Genomic DNA, 15,945 nt, shown 5'->3' with positions numbered 1-15,945 from the left:
ATAGAGGTTGTAACGAGCAACACTCGTGTCGCGCATTTGGACCTCGTGTGACCGTTGCAGCATCGGATGCAAGGCGACCGAAGAGCGACGCGAGCGAGAGCGCGCGGGAGAGAGAAAGGAGCGACGCTCACGTTTACGAGCAGACTATTCGTGTTGGCATGTGTCGCCGCATCGATCCTCAAAACTTTCATAGTTTTCGATGTTCTGGTACAGCGACGATTAGGCGGATTCAGGAAAACTTCGTGTCGAGTGCCATCCGCGTGTATTTTTCTACGCATCGGAACGAATGACGCAAACTGAGCGTTTCCCCGCGAGAGCCGACGTAATGTGAGGTTCCATAGGACGAAGCGCCGAAGAACCTCGGCATATCAGCGGACACCCGAGTGTTTAGCCTTGAGCTTGTCGAGCTCGAAAAACCCCTTTACGCTGAGGCGAATACAGCGGACGAATGTCGGCTAGGGCAGCGAGTGCGCTCGCGCATTTTTGTAGAATCACGACATCTCTCTCTCGCACTTGCGATACATACACGATTTCGTTATCTTTGTCGAACTCATTTTGTAGTGTTTGGCCATTGGGTTAGTTTTACACTTAGTTTTCTAGGCTCACACTAAAGCTCAGGTACTGAGTCGCATAGCCGGTAAAGCTATAGAGCAACGAGCTAATATACCCTTCGCTTTCACGATCTTATACACGAGTACCGCGCCTTTCGGGCGCAGCCATTCACTCACAGTCGCGTCACCGCAACATTCTATTTTTCCGAAAAACAGACCAGTTACAGGGTACATGCATAATAAATGTTATGTATAGTACGAACATACTATAACGAACGACGTATAGTACAAAGCATTTGAAGATTTTTGATGATGATTGTTGAAAAAAATTATGTAAAATAACTTTTTAAAACTGCACGAATTAGATCGAAATTTTTTTGGGGTGAAAGATGATAATGTCAACTTTGAATTTTACTCATAGGAATGTGTGTAAGTCACGCGTAGAAGTCAAAGAAAAATATTGAGAGGGATCCGGACTCACCATCATACTGTATATTAGTACTCGAGTATTAGTGCACTCGATACATGCAATATACGAGGTGTGTTCAAAAAGTAAGGTGACTTTGTATTTTTAAGAAAAAATATTTATTTATTTATCAATATTTATGTTGTCCTCTTCAAAATGAAAAGGTTGCTCTACACACTCTTGACTATAAGGAACCAAGGTATTGCATACAAGTACCTAATGCACCCCTGCAGCGTTTCACGTAGATGTAGTTCTTTCAGTCATAATAAAAATAACAATAACAATCTACTAATCAAAAATTTTTTAACAACAAAATAATTTTATTTACATTTATATATTGGGAGTACAAATAGAAAACCGCCGTTTTCCCATAGGTGGCGTCAGCATTGCACGTCGGTAAAAAATTGTTAACAGGAACGTTACATAGCCAGCTGAGGCATTTGTCAACAACTCTTCATCACCTCGCTTGTCTATTTTTACTGTGCTTTGTTTTGTTCGTGCGCAAAAATGGCAAAATTCGAGCCGAACAGGAGACATTTGCGGGAAGTGTTGCTTTTTGCATTTCATTCGGGAAAAAATGCAGCTGAGGCGCGTCGAATGATTGTAGAAACTTATGGTAACAGCTGTATTAGTGAAAGAACGTGTCGGGAATGGTTCCAAAAGTTTAGAAATGGCGAGTATGACGTAGATGACAAGGATCGTCCCGGACCCGTAAAAAAGTTCGAGGATGCGAAATTGGAGGCTTTGCTGGATGAAGATTCTTGCAGAACGCAACAGGAACTTGCAGATTTATTGGGCGTAACTCAGCAAGCCGTTTCCCATCGCTTGAAATGCTTAGGAATGATCCAGAAAGTGGGATGTTGGGTGCCGTACAAGCTGAAGCCGAGGGACATCGAACGGCGTCTTATCACGTGCGAACAACTCCTCCAATGGCAAAAAAGGAAGGGTTTTTTGCATCGCATTGTGACCGGCGATGAAAAGTGGATACACTATGTCAACCCAAAGCGGAGAAAATCGTGGGGTCTTCCCGGCCATGCATTAACTTCGACAGCGAAACCAAACATTCATGGCTCGAAGCTGATGCTGTGTATTTGGTAGGACCAGCTTGGCGTAATTTACTATGAACTCCTGCAACCACGCGAAACCATCACAGGAGCCCTCTATCGGACGCAATTGATTCGTTTGAGTCGAGCGTTAAAGGAAAAACGCCCAAAGTACGCGGAAAGGCACGACAAGGTCATATTTCTGCATGACAACGCTCGGCCACATGTTTCCAAGGTCGTTAAAACATACCTGGAAACTTTGAAATGGGACATCCTATCGCACCCGCCGTACTCTCCTGACATCGCCCCTTCTGATTTCTACTTGTTCCGATTGATGACGCATGACCTGGCCGAACAGCACTTTCGTTCTTACGAAGAAACCAAAAATTGGATCGATTCGTGGATCCAATAAGTACAATAATACACTAAGGATGGAAATTATTTTGAAGAATAAGATTGTAACAAGTTTTTTACATTAAAACCTCAAATTATTAGAAAAAACGGCGATTTTCTATTTGTACTCCCAATAGTTCAAATGAAAACATATTCTTTCGTCGACTATAACACTATCTCTTTCATAAATACATATTCAATATCCTCTCTCTGCATTTTACAAAAAGAGAATTTAAATATATATTTGATTGGTATTGGATGTATATTATACAATTTTTCTACAAACAGCATTGAATGCATACGACAATTTCCTTTTTATATAATAAATTTATTTTCTAACGGTGTAGAAAATAAAGTACTAACGCCGTTATAGAACTTCCATCTCTCGCTACAAGACTAACCGTACCGTCGATCTGCTCCTGGTATACTGGTACATACATATTTCGCTTGAATGAGCGAGATAACGAAGCGAAACGAGAGATGAAAAGAATCGAGTAAAGGTTCACTACTGCAATCGTGGATTAGTAGAAAGTTAGTTAGGCGAACACAAGCGTGACAGAAAATAAATAAGATCGGTTAGTTTAATTCATCGACAGTAGTACGAGGTGTGTTCAAAAAGTAAGGTGACTTTGTATTTTGAAGAAAAAATATTTATTTATTTATCAATATTTATGTTGTCCCCTTCAAAGTAATATCCCCCCTCAGATACAATACACTTATGCCAACGGTTTTTCCAATCCTCAAAGCACTTCTTATAAGCACTTTTCGGTATAGCCTTGAGCTCTTCCAGCGATGCAGTCTTTATCTCTGCAATCGTTGCAAATCTCCCTCCTTTCATAGGTCTCTTTAGTTTTGGAAACAAGAAAAAGTCACATGGGGCCAAATCCGGTGAATATGGTGGCTGAGGTATGATTGTGGTGTTGTTTTTGGCCAAAAAATCTCTCACAAGCAAAGATGAGTGAGCAGGGGCATTATCGTGATGCAAAAGCCATGAATTGTTTTTCCACAATTCTGGGCGTTTTCTTCGTATTGCTTCTTGCAAATGGCGCATAACTTCAAGATAATACTGTTTATTGACCGTACGTCCATGTAGTAAGAACTCCTGATGCACCACGCCATGGTAATCAAAGAAAACAGTGAGCAAAACTTTGACATTTGATCGAACTTGGTGTGCTTTTTTCGGTCTTGGCTCATCTGGGCTCTTCCATTGGGACGATTGGACTTTGGTTTCGATATCATAACCATATACCCATGATTCGTCACCAGTTATGACCCTTTTGAGTAAATCTGGGTCGTCGTTGACGTCATTCAACAGTTCTTGAACGATGCTCATGCGACGGTTCTTTTGGTCAAAATTTAGCAATTTCGGAACAAACTTCGCTGACACACGTCTAATGCCCAAAACGTTAGAAAAAATTTCATGGCACGAGCCAAGCGATATACCAACATCCTCAGCATTTTCTCTGATAGAAATTCGACGATTTTCCAGAACAATGTTCTTCACTGCTTGAACGTTTTCATCAGTTGTTGACGTGCTTGGGCGTCCAGAGCGAGGCTCGTCATTGGCATCTTCCCGGCCATCTTGGAAGAGTTTGTACCACTTCTAAACATCTTTTTTACTCAGAACAGTTTCACCGTATGCCACCGTCAACATTTCAAGTGTTTCGGAGCACTTTATTTTATTTTTTACACAAAATTTGATGCAAATCCTTTGATCCATATTTTTCGATAGCAAGAAATCGCCGAGCACGCAAAACACTTATAACCTTTACGACTCTCACAATCAAACAAAAAATGCTATACACTTGAAACTTGGTACAGATGTTCGGGAAGAGTGTACCAACATAACAAAACAAAAAAATCGATAATCGAAAGTACGTTGCCTGTGAAATATGAAAAGTCACCTTACTTTTTGAACACACCTCGTACTTGCATATGCATCAAAACTGCGACAGTTAATTTACTCATAGTAATATCATTTTTAAATTTATTGGTTATTCTTTACTTCCGAATAATTTCACCGTCATTTTTTCAAATTCTTGCCATTCATCATATATTTTAGCTAAAACCTGCATATTATTCAAATTACAATTTTTTTCTTTAATATAAATGTGTTGTTTTCCTTAAATTCATACAAAAGAATATTCAACATAAAATTATCACAACTCCACAAAAGAAAAATTTTCTATGCACAAAACCAGACCGCCATATCTTTATGTTTCTGGGGTTGCTGAATTTAAATACGCTGTTTATCTGTCTTGATCAGGGTCAGATTCAAGGCTATTTCAAAATTAAGTCCTGGAAAAATAATTAAGTTAATTTAAATTATTATTACTATATGTTTTTGGGGTTACTGAATTCAAATCTAATATTTGTTGTGTCCGACAAGGTCAAACTCTAGGTAATTTCAAGGTGAAATATGTTTCTTTTACCAAAAATGAATTTTTCTCTGTAGATTCTGAAGAAACGGAAAATTTTACGCATAGATATGTAGATTAATTATTTTTGTATCATTATCCCCAAGGTTATTTAAAGGACGCATCATGTTGTCATGAAGATAATTTATATGTAAATTGCGAAAAGACGAAAATATTGTTTCATGAGACTAGAGTACTATGTTTTTGAGGTTGCTGAATCTAAATCCGAGGTCCATTTTTTTTTTTTTTTTTTAATAAATTGTATTTGACATATAAATCGTCTACATAATAACATAAAGTGCCTTTTAAGCTACCTTAGGGGTCATGAAAAAAAAAAACCAAAAATACACATTTGGATGTTAAATTTTCAATTCTTTTAAAATCTCAGTCAAAAATTGACCTTCAAATGATCTTGAATTTGACCTTGTCAGATAAAAAGGATATCAGATTTGTATTCAGCGATACCAAAAACATAAGGATATAATAGTCTGGTTCCATGCCTAGAAAATTTTTTTTTGTGGGGCTGTGTTATCAATTATCATAAGGAGAGGCTGTAAAGACGTACGATAATAAATAGTATTTATTTTCGTACTCATATGATGCAGGAAATAAGTGTGTTTGTCCTAAGATCATCTTTCCTAGGTATATAATACACTTTTATAAGTTATATATATAAATAATCATATATAACTAACTGTAGAGAGCCAATTTCATTGTTTGAACTGTTGCTTGTTTCGGAGTGCTGAATGTGAGCAACGTAGAAGTCACCGCAAAGTTAATAACATATACTAAAATAAATATGGGTGATGTTATCTTATATTGTAAAATTTCATCCTATTACTGAATCCGTTTATTCCAAAATATAATGTATATTAAATACTGGCGTTAAATCGCTGACATTATTTCTTACTCACGTATTCTTTCCCGTCGATGTTTTTCCGTCGAACTGTTAGTTACTTTGTGACAAAATTCTCTCGCTATTACCAATTCTTTTGCGAGGTAAGTGAGGCACTTTGGCTCACGGCAATTGAGGGAGGAAAAAAAGGGAAGGTCATAAAATAAATTACACAAAGATAGATCAAATTAAACTTACAACCTATTATTACTAACAATTATTTACACTAAACATACGCGCGCATAATATAATCTAAAATTATTGACCAACTAACGAAGAAATAGAACGAAAGAACAACTAAGGATAATCACAAATAAATTTTTCACGGTCTATCCTAACTAATAACTAATCGCACATTTATCCTATTACAAATTTACTTAAATTTTACGCATAACCCTGTACCGGATGAATTGCCCGGCACGTGAGGACCTTGACAATACGCCGGTCGCAACTAACACTAATACAAATAAAAACTAAGCGCGAACCTCCAGATAGCCGGCACATGAATGCCTGGCTATCTTACTCAATGCGCACCGGTCGTCGCATCACCAGAGAGAGAGAGAGAGAGAGAGAGAGAGAGAGAGAGAGAGAGAGAGAGAGAGAGAGTGTAGAGAGAAAGAAAGAAGGCTTGACCTTTTATCCAATGCTCCTCGCAACGTCGTGGATTTCAAGCGATGTGCTGCTGCAGGAAATACCGGTCGTCGCCACTGAACAGAATATTGCTAGCGATGCTGGCTGTTGTCGCTGGCGATGTATCTGCAGGCGACGTTGGTCGTTGCCACAGGCCCAGTATCTGCAGGCGATGTTGGCTCTACTTGCAGGTAGGGCTGGCTGTAGTCGCAGACAAAGCTGTTGCCGGTAGAGTTAGACTTCCTTCCAGCTATCCCAAAACTGCACTCTCTGCTCAAAACTGGACTGACTGACGCACGCATTTGTTCTTGCGCTGGCCGTCTTGCGGTTGGGCAGGCGCGCGACGATAAGCGGCGCGTCGCGCGCCTGCCTAACCCTGCATAGATCTAATGCTCACTCTCTCTCTCTCTTTTTCACTCTCTTTGCGCTCCGTCACAACTTCGTTATTGAACGTCATTTTGGGAGATTTTAAGATTTTTTAATTTTTTTTCCTACCTTATCATTCTATTAGCTTCTCTTCTTCTTAATACATTTTCCTAATATCCCATTTTTCTTCATTCTTTAAACAAATTAATTTCTTCTCAAAGTTAGTCGCATGGAATTTTGTCTCCGATACTAGTAGCAAATACGCACCGGTAATGGAAAGTTTTCGAAAGTTTTTTTATTTACAGTACTACATTTATGACATGTATATATTGCCGTTAATATTATATTCTTTACTTCTTTCATTCCACCAATATGTAACAAAGTTATCACGTCACCTACATGCTTTGTCATTAATTCTTTGAAATAAGGGACAAGAGAGGCATTTTTACTCTCAACTATTAAAAGGGGGAGGGGAAGGAAGATAGGTCAAGAAATGATTTCACGTATAAACTTTCGAAAGTTAACATAAATTTTATAGGCATAAACCATACAAACAAACTAACTCGCAAGACTTACTACTAATACAAACAATTAATAACACATTAACTTATATATCTTACCGTAGACCTTATGATTACTACCGAAGATCAACAAGGCGCGGATTGTAAGGCAACAAGGTCACCTTGGTAGTATGCGTTTTATAAGAGCCGGTGTTCGTACAGAGAATCTCGATAAATGACGAGTAAACACCTGACTACCGAGTATTGCTATACTTAATCTAACTTGTAAATCTGAGAGAGAGAGAGAGAGAGAGAGAGAGAAATAGTTAGAGAAAAGGAACGCTTGACCTTGCTGGACGCTGAACTGCCGGCTACAAGGAGGTAAACTGCTGCTGGCGAGACCATCTTCTTCCCTCTGGGCCCTGGCAAGACGTTACCGCTGGCGACGCTACATTGTCCAATTGGCTACTTAGTCGCTGACGATGAAGTTGACCTGCACGTACTTTGTCCTTACTGCTCATGCTTTCGGCAACTGCAACAGACACTCTTGCTTGCTCTCAACTGCTTCCTTGCTCTCTACCGACACAACATACACTTTCTTTCTGCCGACTTCCTTGTCACCGCTCGCTGTCGCTCTACTGCATCCCCACTTAACCTACTTATTAGACAGCGTGCGACGAAGAATGCTAATTGGTCGTACGTCACAGACCTGCCTAAACCTGCATACGAGAGTGGGTCAATAAGTACTTCGAAAAAGATAGAAAAACAATTTTTTTTGGTAGATTTTTTAACATAATCTTCTTTAAAATCGAAATTACTGTACCTTTTGAAACACAACCCCTGTGGCCTCAACTATTTCGCGTAAGTTTATTCTTGGGTCATTTAAAATCATTTCGTGGATTTTATTAATCATTTCCGGAGTACTTACGTCTACAACACGGCCTGAACGATGTTTATCTGCAGTCGATGTACGGTCACGTTTAAATTCATTTACCCAATTATAAACAGTTGTAAACACATGGGCAGATAGACCATGAACTGCATCTAACTTAGCTTTGATTTCTTTAGGTATAAGACCTTTCAAATAGAAATGTTTTATCACGGCTCGGAACTCACTTGTTTCCATTGTTAACAAAAACAAAAGTTGTTCACTGTGATTGACGATAAAAACGGAACTACTTGATGGATCTGGCTGAAACTTCGGTAGTACTATTTAATAGTGACGCTTACTGGTACAACATAAATTATGAGGGGACGTGGTATACGTGTGCCCACTCATACAGTAACTAACCAAAGATAACTGTAACAAGAGCTTATTATTATTAGTGCCAAAGGCTGCAATGCTTATAAGTCATGCACCACAGCAAAACTGAGAGCCAGTCTTTTACATTAAGTAGCGGGAAAGGAGAAGTTACCCACACCACGCTCATGTTGGCGTGAGACTGAGATACATATTCCTACACACTCCCCTCCGAGAGCTAACGATAAAGAACAACGGAATTCAATTTTTAATTTTTAGTTTATAAAATTATAAAATATGTATTACGAAGATAAACCTTTTCCTTATAATAGAAATTTGCACTTACAACTTAACCTGTAAGGTTATAGTTACAATATTAAGACTTTTGTTTTTCTTAAAAAGTTTTAACATCTACTTTTTCATTAAACGTTATTTTTCTGTTATTTATATGTTTTATTTTTTGGTTGCTCAACTGAAGATTTATCTATCTTTATAGAGCTCGGCATCGAGTTTTGATTTTCCGAATTATCACTCGTTTCTGATCATGTTTTATAAAATAAGGCGCCTGTATATGGTCTCTCTAATATTGTAGCTGACATATTACACATGATTACATGACTACATTTATGTAAATCTTTAAACTAAAATATTATTTTTATGATAAAATAAATTTTTATGATGATAATCCCGCGAAGAAGAATTCGTCCGGTACACGTAACTTTGTGCCTAATTGAACCTCAGCCGATGATGCTTGAGTATTTTCTCTAACGTGAGAGTGTAAACCTAACGAAACTGTTGATAACGTGCGCGTCCAGTTCGAATCATTATGACACATTATAGCCGCTCTTAACCTGTTAAAAAAGTACGTTACCAAGCTACTGGTATGTACAGACGGATTGAATTGCCACTTATGTCACAATAAAGTTGGGTATGGTCAGGACCCCACTGAAAGACTTTGAATGAATAGCTTTTATGAGGAGCTTTTAAATGTTGTATCAGCTCTGCATCCTGCTTTTGAAGAGTAGCTAACTTTTATATAGAAAAATCGAGGGAGTACATCGATCCTAGAAAAGAAATCAGCTACTACGATATCTGAGCCTTTGAAATGCTCGATTGTGTTATAAACTGAGCTATATATCAAAGTTGACATGTTTATCGAAGGGAAGCTTTCTCTGGGCGTAAATAAAGCGTAAATAAGTGGTTTATAGTCAATTAGTATTTTAAAGTTTTGACCTTTTACGTAGTATTCAAAGTATTTGATAGACTCGTAAACTGCTAACAGTTCGTGGTCGTATAGGCTATACTTGCATTACCGTGGCGAAAGTTTTTGTGAGAAAAACGCTAAAGGTTTCCAACAAACGCACCCATCCTCCTCGGAAGATAGCTGTTCAAACGCTCCGCCAATCGCTTTATCGGAAACATCACAGACGATGCGAAGATCTATGTCAGTTCGGGGGTCAACGAATAAAACAGCGCCGGCAAGTTCGTTTTTAACATTTTCGAAAGCTACCTCTATTTTAGGTATCCAAGCAATTTCGCGATAATCATTTGTCTTAGAATTTTTGAAATACACGTTTAGAGGAGCTTGCGTTTCCGACGTTTTAGATAGGCGATCATGATAAAAATTTACCATTCCTAAAAACTTTCGTAAATGGGAAATTGTGTTAGGTTTGGGAAATTTTACAAGTGCTTCTACCTTAGACTGAATCAGTTTCATGCCTTGGATATTGATCAGGTATCACAAGAACTCTACCTCTTCCTGTGCGAAAACGCACTTATCAAAATTTACCCCTGACAGGGGCAAATTTTTCTGCTGCACTTATCCTAGACATGAAAGTGTATATAAGGGTTTTCGGGGTCGCTGATTACAAATCTGAAGTCTAATTTTCAAAATTTCAAAATAGCGGATCTAATATGGCGTACATCATTTTCAAACATTAGCTTATATAAATTAAAATTTGTATACTTAGGTTTTTGGGGTCGTTGATTACGATTCTGAACTCCTATTTTCAAAATTGAAAATTGCGGATGCATAATGGCTGGTGAAACATTTGAAATTAGAAAATAATTTTTATTATATGACAGTCGGAGGACTCGCTAATTCTGATTTCAGCATTCTAGAAAATTTTCTACTCGTTACATATATTTGTAATTACGAGGGGGGTCAATAAGTCTTTACAAAAAGTAGGAAAAAAAAGTTTTGCGTGTGTAATTTTTTTTTATTTTTTAACATATACTCCTTGAAGGTCGAAACATTTTATTAAACGGCCTTCCAGTTTTTTTAAGCCATCAGAAAAATATGATTTCTAAAAACCCCGAAATAGGCATTTGTTTCGGCGATGACTTCTTCATTCGACGTGAATCGTTGTCCGGCAAGCCATTTTTTGAGGTTAGGAAATAAGAAATAAGAAATAAGGTTAAAAATAAGAAAAAGTCACTGGGAGCCAAATTAGGCAAATATGGTAGATAGTCAATTAATTCGAACTTTAAATCGTTAATTTTTGCCATTAAAACTGCACACGTGTGAACTCGAGCATTGTCTTGAAGAAAAAGGCATTTTTTTTTGTTCAAGTGAGGACATTTTTCTCTGATTTTTTCTTTCAGCTAACCTAATAATGACACATAATAGTGTCCAGTGATTGTCTGGCCCTTTTCCAAGTAGTCGATGTAGATGATTCCATACACATCCTAGAAAACCGTGGCCATAATCTTGCCGGCTGACTTTACTGTCTTTGCCTTCTTTGGGGCTGGGTCTCCTGCGGTAATCCATTGTTTGGAATATTCTTCTACAGTTACGAGTCGACGCCAAAAGTCTTCCGGATTACGACGTATGCGTGCCAAAAGAGCCTCAGAGGTGACCACGCAGGTTTGTTTTTTCAACAGTGAGCAAACGCAGCACCCATCTTGCTGATATTTTTTTCATCACCAATTTTTCATGCAAAATTGAAATGATTGTACCCTTTGATATCCCTGTAGCCTCAACTAATTCCCGCAATTTTAACCTACTATCACTCAACATCATATCTTGGATCCTGTAAACTCATCTACAACTAATAAACGAAACTCTTTCAATTTCAAATCTTTATCATGATTGAGTAATTTGAAAATTATAAAAGAGTTGACAAGAGTGACATCTATGAAGTGCCATAGTAAGCGGTGCCACCATTTTCTACTTTTTCTTGTGATTTCATAGAATGATTTCATCTGATCTGATTTGTCAACACATCCCATATGAGCATTATAATCCTTCGCCATTTGAGGGCAAGCTATAGTCTTCAATGAACCATCTTTTTGTCTTCTCTCTACCTCAGACAAATCGGATGAAAATTTGCTAAAAAATGAACTGGTTTTTTGTCTTTTCAATAATCTGATGCCCTCATTTGACGTACGGTATTCGCTGTCACCCATCTTCATGTCTTTAACTTTTCATGTATTTTTAGGAAGACCTTTTCTCTCCTTTCGAATTGTCCCACAGGTAGAAATTCCAACTTTCAATAATGTTATCATCAAATTAGTACTTGTAAAGTCATTGCCAAAATAGATATAGTAATTTTTATGTTTCAGAGTTTGAGATAAACTCATGATAACTCTTTCTCCTAAATTTTTCTCGGTAACATTATTAATTTTTCCCGTCTAAATTTGAAATTCACATACGTAGCCATTCATATCTGATCTTACCCATATCTTATATTCTCGTTTTATGGGTTTCTGAGGCATGTATTGTTTCATAGTATTTCTGCCTTTGAACTTTACCATGCTTTCATCTATAGATTGCTCTCTGGTTGGATCATAATATTGCGTATAAGTTTCAGAAATTCTGTAAATAAATGGCCTTATTTTGTATAATTTGTCGAAATTAGCTTCTCCTTTTTTAGGTTCTTTAGTTTGATCATTCAAATGCAAATTACTAAGCAGAAAACAGAATCTTTTAACCGGCATTGACGTGCTTATGTAAGCATCATTCAACTGAGGATTTGAAGACCATTAATGACGATAAGACGGTAAACATTTGACACTAATCATTCTGTTCACTCCAATAAATTTCTTTATCTCATCTGCAGTCACGGGAACGTCATTTTATTCTATTGATAATATAGATTTGTTTGTTGAACCCTGTTTTCGATATTTTCTACCGATAAGAGCATCAAGAAAATATCCCAAGGTGTTCTGACAGTATCAGGAATATTCTTTGGCTCAACGTTCTGCGTGAAAGGTAAGTTATAGAAAGGTAAAGATTGGTTTGACCAAGTTTCATCTGATGAAATTTTACTGTTTTCGAACCTACGAGAATCATTCTCATAATGTTTTCCAGAGTCTACATTCAGGTGACAACCTTCTTCATCGCTTATGTCATTTCCATCTATAGATTCATCGCCTGATGGGATTTGATCTCCTTCATATTCTTCTTCAGAGTCACTCATTTTTTATTGAAAATTATTTGTTTTTTTTTTATTCAACTAATCAATAAGAAAATTCAATACAAAGTTAAAATTAGGATCACACTATTTTGACCGTTAGTTAGCCTGCCACTCAAACGTGATCTCTAATACGGCCAAAATTTCTTGACTCATCGAAATTGCTTGCCTCTTTTATTTAACTAATCAAATAGGAATATATGACAAACTGAAAACTATCATCACACTATTTTAACCGTTAGCCCGCCACTCAAACATGATCTCTAACACGGACATAATTTCACATACATGAAAGCTTGTTTTTTCTTTCTCAGATATTCTTTTTCTAGTGTACTAAAAATCGTCATAAAAAAATGTTATCCATCCTATTGGGATAATCGGATGCAATCAAATATCTATCCGAAAAGAAATACATAATAATAAGTACATTTTATGAAAACTTTACAACCATATTTGAACCACCGTTTTGAGCTTTCTACGCCCAAGACTCATTTCATCATCAGTGACCTCTAAAACAAGTGATAACAGCTAAAATAACAGAATTTTGTGATTTTTCCTTACAGTCAGCATCTTCAAAAACCCCTACATAGATGCCAGCTCAAATAATTGAATTTCTTAGATTTTCCTTACAATCATGCTGCCATATGGGATCCGGCATTTTGAATTTTCAAAATCTGATACTGGATTCGTAATCAGCAACCACAAAAACCCTTGTGCAGGCAGTACCAGCTGAAATAATTGAATTTTGTGAACTTTTCTTGCGACGAAGACACCATATTGGATCTGCTATTTTGAATTTCCAAAATCTGATACTGGATTCGTAATCAGTGACCTTGAAGACCCCCGTACACCAAATATCAGCGAATTTAGTCGTAAAATGACCTCAAAACCAAATTTCGTTAAAAATCTCTCCTATTTTGTTTGTTAATTGTTTATAAAGAATTATATATAGTGCTATTCTGAATTTTGACCTAAGAAACCTGTTCCCTAAGCATCCAGTGTTCAAACAAAAAAGATTAAAACGATCTACAGCTCAGATTATTCAAGCTATAAAGAAAAAACTGAGGAAAAATAGGGTGCCAGAATACTGGCACCCGCCCCTGAAAGGGTTAACCGAAGACCAAACTTCCGTAACCTTTCAAAAACAATACGCAAATGCTCGTAATTCTATTCAATTGACTTAGAAAGAATCAAAAAATCATCTATGTGAATGAATATGAAATCTAAATCGCCTAATGCTTAAATTCGGGGTTGGGTATCTGTCAGGCTTCGTACACACGTTTAGAGCGCGATATTCGCTACACGTATGCCAAGAACCGTTGGCCTTCGGTGCGAAATACAGGGAATTCGCCCATGGAATGGACGGTGGCCGACAAATCCCAGCTTTTATCCACACTTTAAATTCAGCTTTCGCGGCTTTTAATTTCTCCGGAAACATACGACGAGCACGAGCCGAAATGGGAGGACCTTCGGTTATAATGTGATGATAATCGCCAGTCGGACCTTACATTTCTAATCCCGTAAGCTCGGGGAACTCCGCAAGAATTTGCTTACACTTGCATTGAATTAACGTAGTACTAATGGAGTGATAAGAGGTTTCAGTTATGACGCCCAACGATTAACGTCTAGAAGTGCAGTCAATAAGACGCCGTTTATGTAAATTTACGAATAGATTATAATGAAACAATAAGTCCGCGCCTATGATAGAATACGGTACGTCGGCTAAACAAGAACTCCAAACTATGTCCAAACTTAACTTATGTCCAAACTTAACTTATGTGCACCACCAGCTACACGAGGTAGGATTATGCGAGTATTTTATGTGCGCAGGACAAAGGTCTGCTTGTTTTCTACTGCGGTATCTACTACGTTGCGCCTTACTTTTATTCTGTTAATTATTATCTACATCTTTTTTTATTTGATCCATAACGCTAAAAATGTTATGTAATTATTCTCCTAATTTCTTGATCTCGTCTGTAATCGCAGATGATTTCTGCAGGGAAATTGCTGACATTTGCGCAAAAACGGTGTCATTTTGTAATGCTAACTTGTCTGCCAAAGTGCCTAACGTATTGAGGTCTTCCTTGGCTATAACGATAGTTGAAATGTTGTTGCGATGCTGTTGTAGCAAACAGTCGAAAAAAATAGTTTTTAAAATATTATCGTCAAGCTTAGCATCGTTTAAATCTCGTAGCTGATTTGAAATTAACCTCGATTTAGTATTAGCGTTCATCAGGCCTTTTAAAACAGATTTATAATTCTCTTCACTCGATGGAGCAAAACGCGCAATTAACTTAGTTTTCGCCTGCTAAAATGCGTCCCCCGAAAGGGTGGGAGACATTTAATAATCGGTTTAACACATTTGAATGCATTTGCATTCTCGCTTAAGGCCACTATTAGATATAATCAAACTTCGTCGCATCTTCCGTAATGCGCGAACGACGGAAAGTAACTTCTACCTGGAATAATCATATATGTATATCTGATACAATGATTTTAGGGACTTTGGATTCCGCTGTATCAATCCAACCCGTACTCGCGTTGAAAACACTGCCATTACTATTCGTGTTTAACGCGGTTTCGAGGTTTTGCTTTATTCGTGTAAACTTGGCTTTAGCTGTCGCCAGTTCTTGCTATAGCGTTGCGGAGTCAGTCATCGCGTTCACAATAATACTCGATCTTATTAAAATAAACGGGCTAGAACCTTGCACTCAACCAGGTGCAGTACACGCTACTCTATACCACACATGCAGGTATGTTACAAAAATGACGCAACTACGGCCTTGTGATGTTACTATCACCTTTTATTTTATATTGTTCGTACTCCCATGGTTGTCGCGTTGATAAGTAAGAATTCGTTTGAATTCTAAAGTATTGAATTTGAAAAATTATGTAATAAAAAAAATATATATATGATGATTTGAAATATAATTAAGCATGGACTTTACTCTAGTTTCTTATGGCGCAAAGTGTTCCATAAATAGAGCTTAAGTCTTTTCTTTGAGAGGATCTGATTCAGCTCAAGTTTC

The 15,945-nt window shown here is 37.4% G+C and overlaps 1 protein-coding gene across 1 annotated transcript; it reads right to left on the bottom strand.

The window, feature by feature from the left end:
• Nucleotides 1–12,134: 12,134 nt before the first annotated feature.
• On the bottom strand, nt 12,135–12,922 carry LOC131675787 (piggyBac transposable element-derived protein 4-like). Its single transcript, XM_058954934.1, has 2 exons — nt 12,635–12,922; nt 12,135–12,467 (listed from the first exon to the last, which is right to left on the bottom strand). The coding sequence occupies exons 1-2, from the start codon at nt 12,920–12,922 to the stop codon at nt 12,135–12,137; spliced, it is 621 nt and encodes a 206-aa protein (XP_058810917.1).
• Between the last annotated feature and the right edge of the window lie 3,023 nt (nt 12,923–15,945).

This window comes from Phymastichus coffea, unplaced genomic scaffold (assembly GCF_024137745.1).
Source record: "Phymastichus coffea isolate CEN01 unplaced genomic scaffold, Cenicafe_Pcof_1.1 PCOF00001, whole genome shotgun sequence".
Lineage (NCBI taxonomy): Eukaryota > Metazoa > Arthropoda > Insecta > Hymenoptera > Eulophidae > Phymastichus > Phymastichus coffea.
Note: the sequence above shows the minus strand (reverse complement) of the source record. Positions and strands in the feature narration are given on the sequence as shown.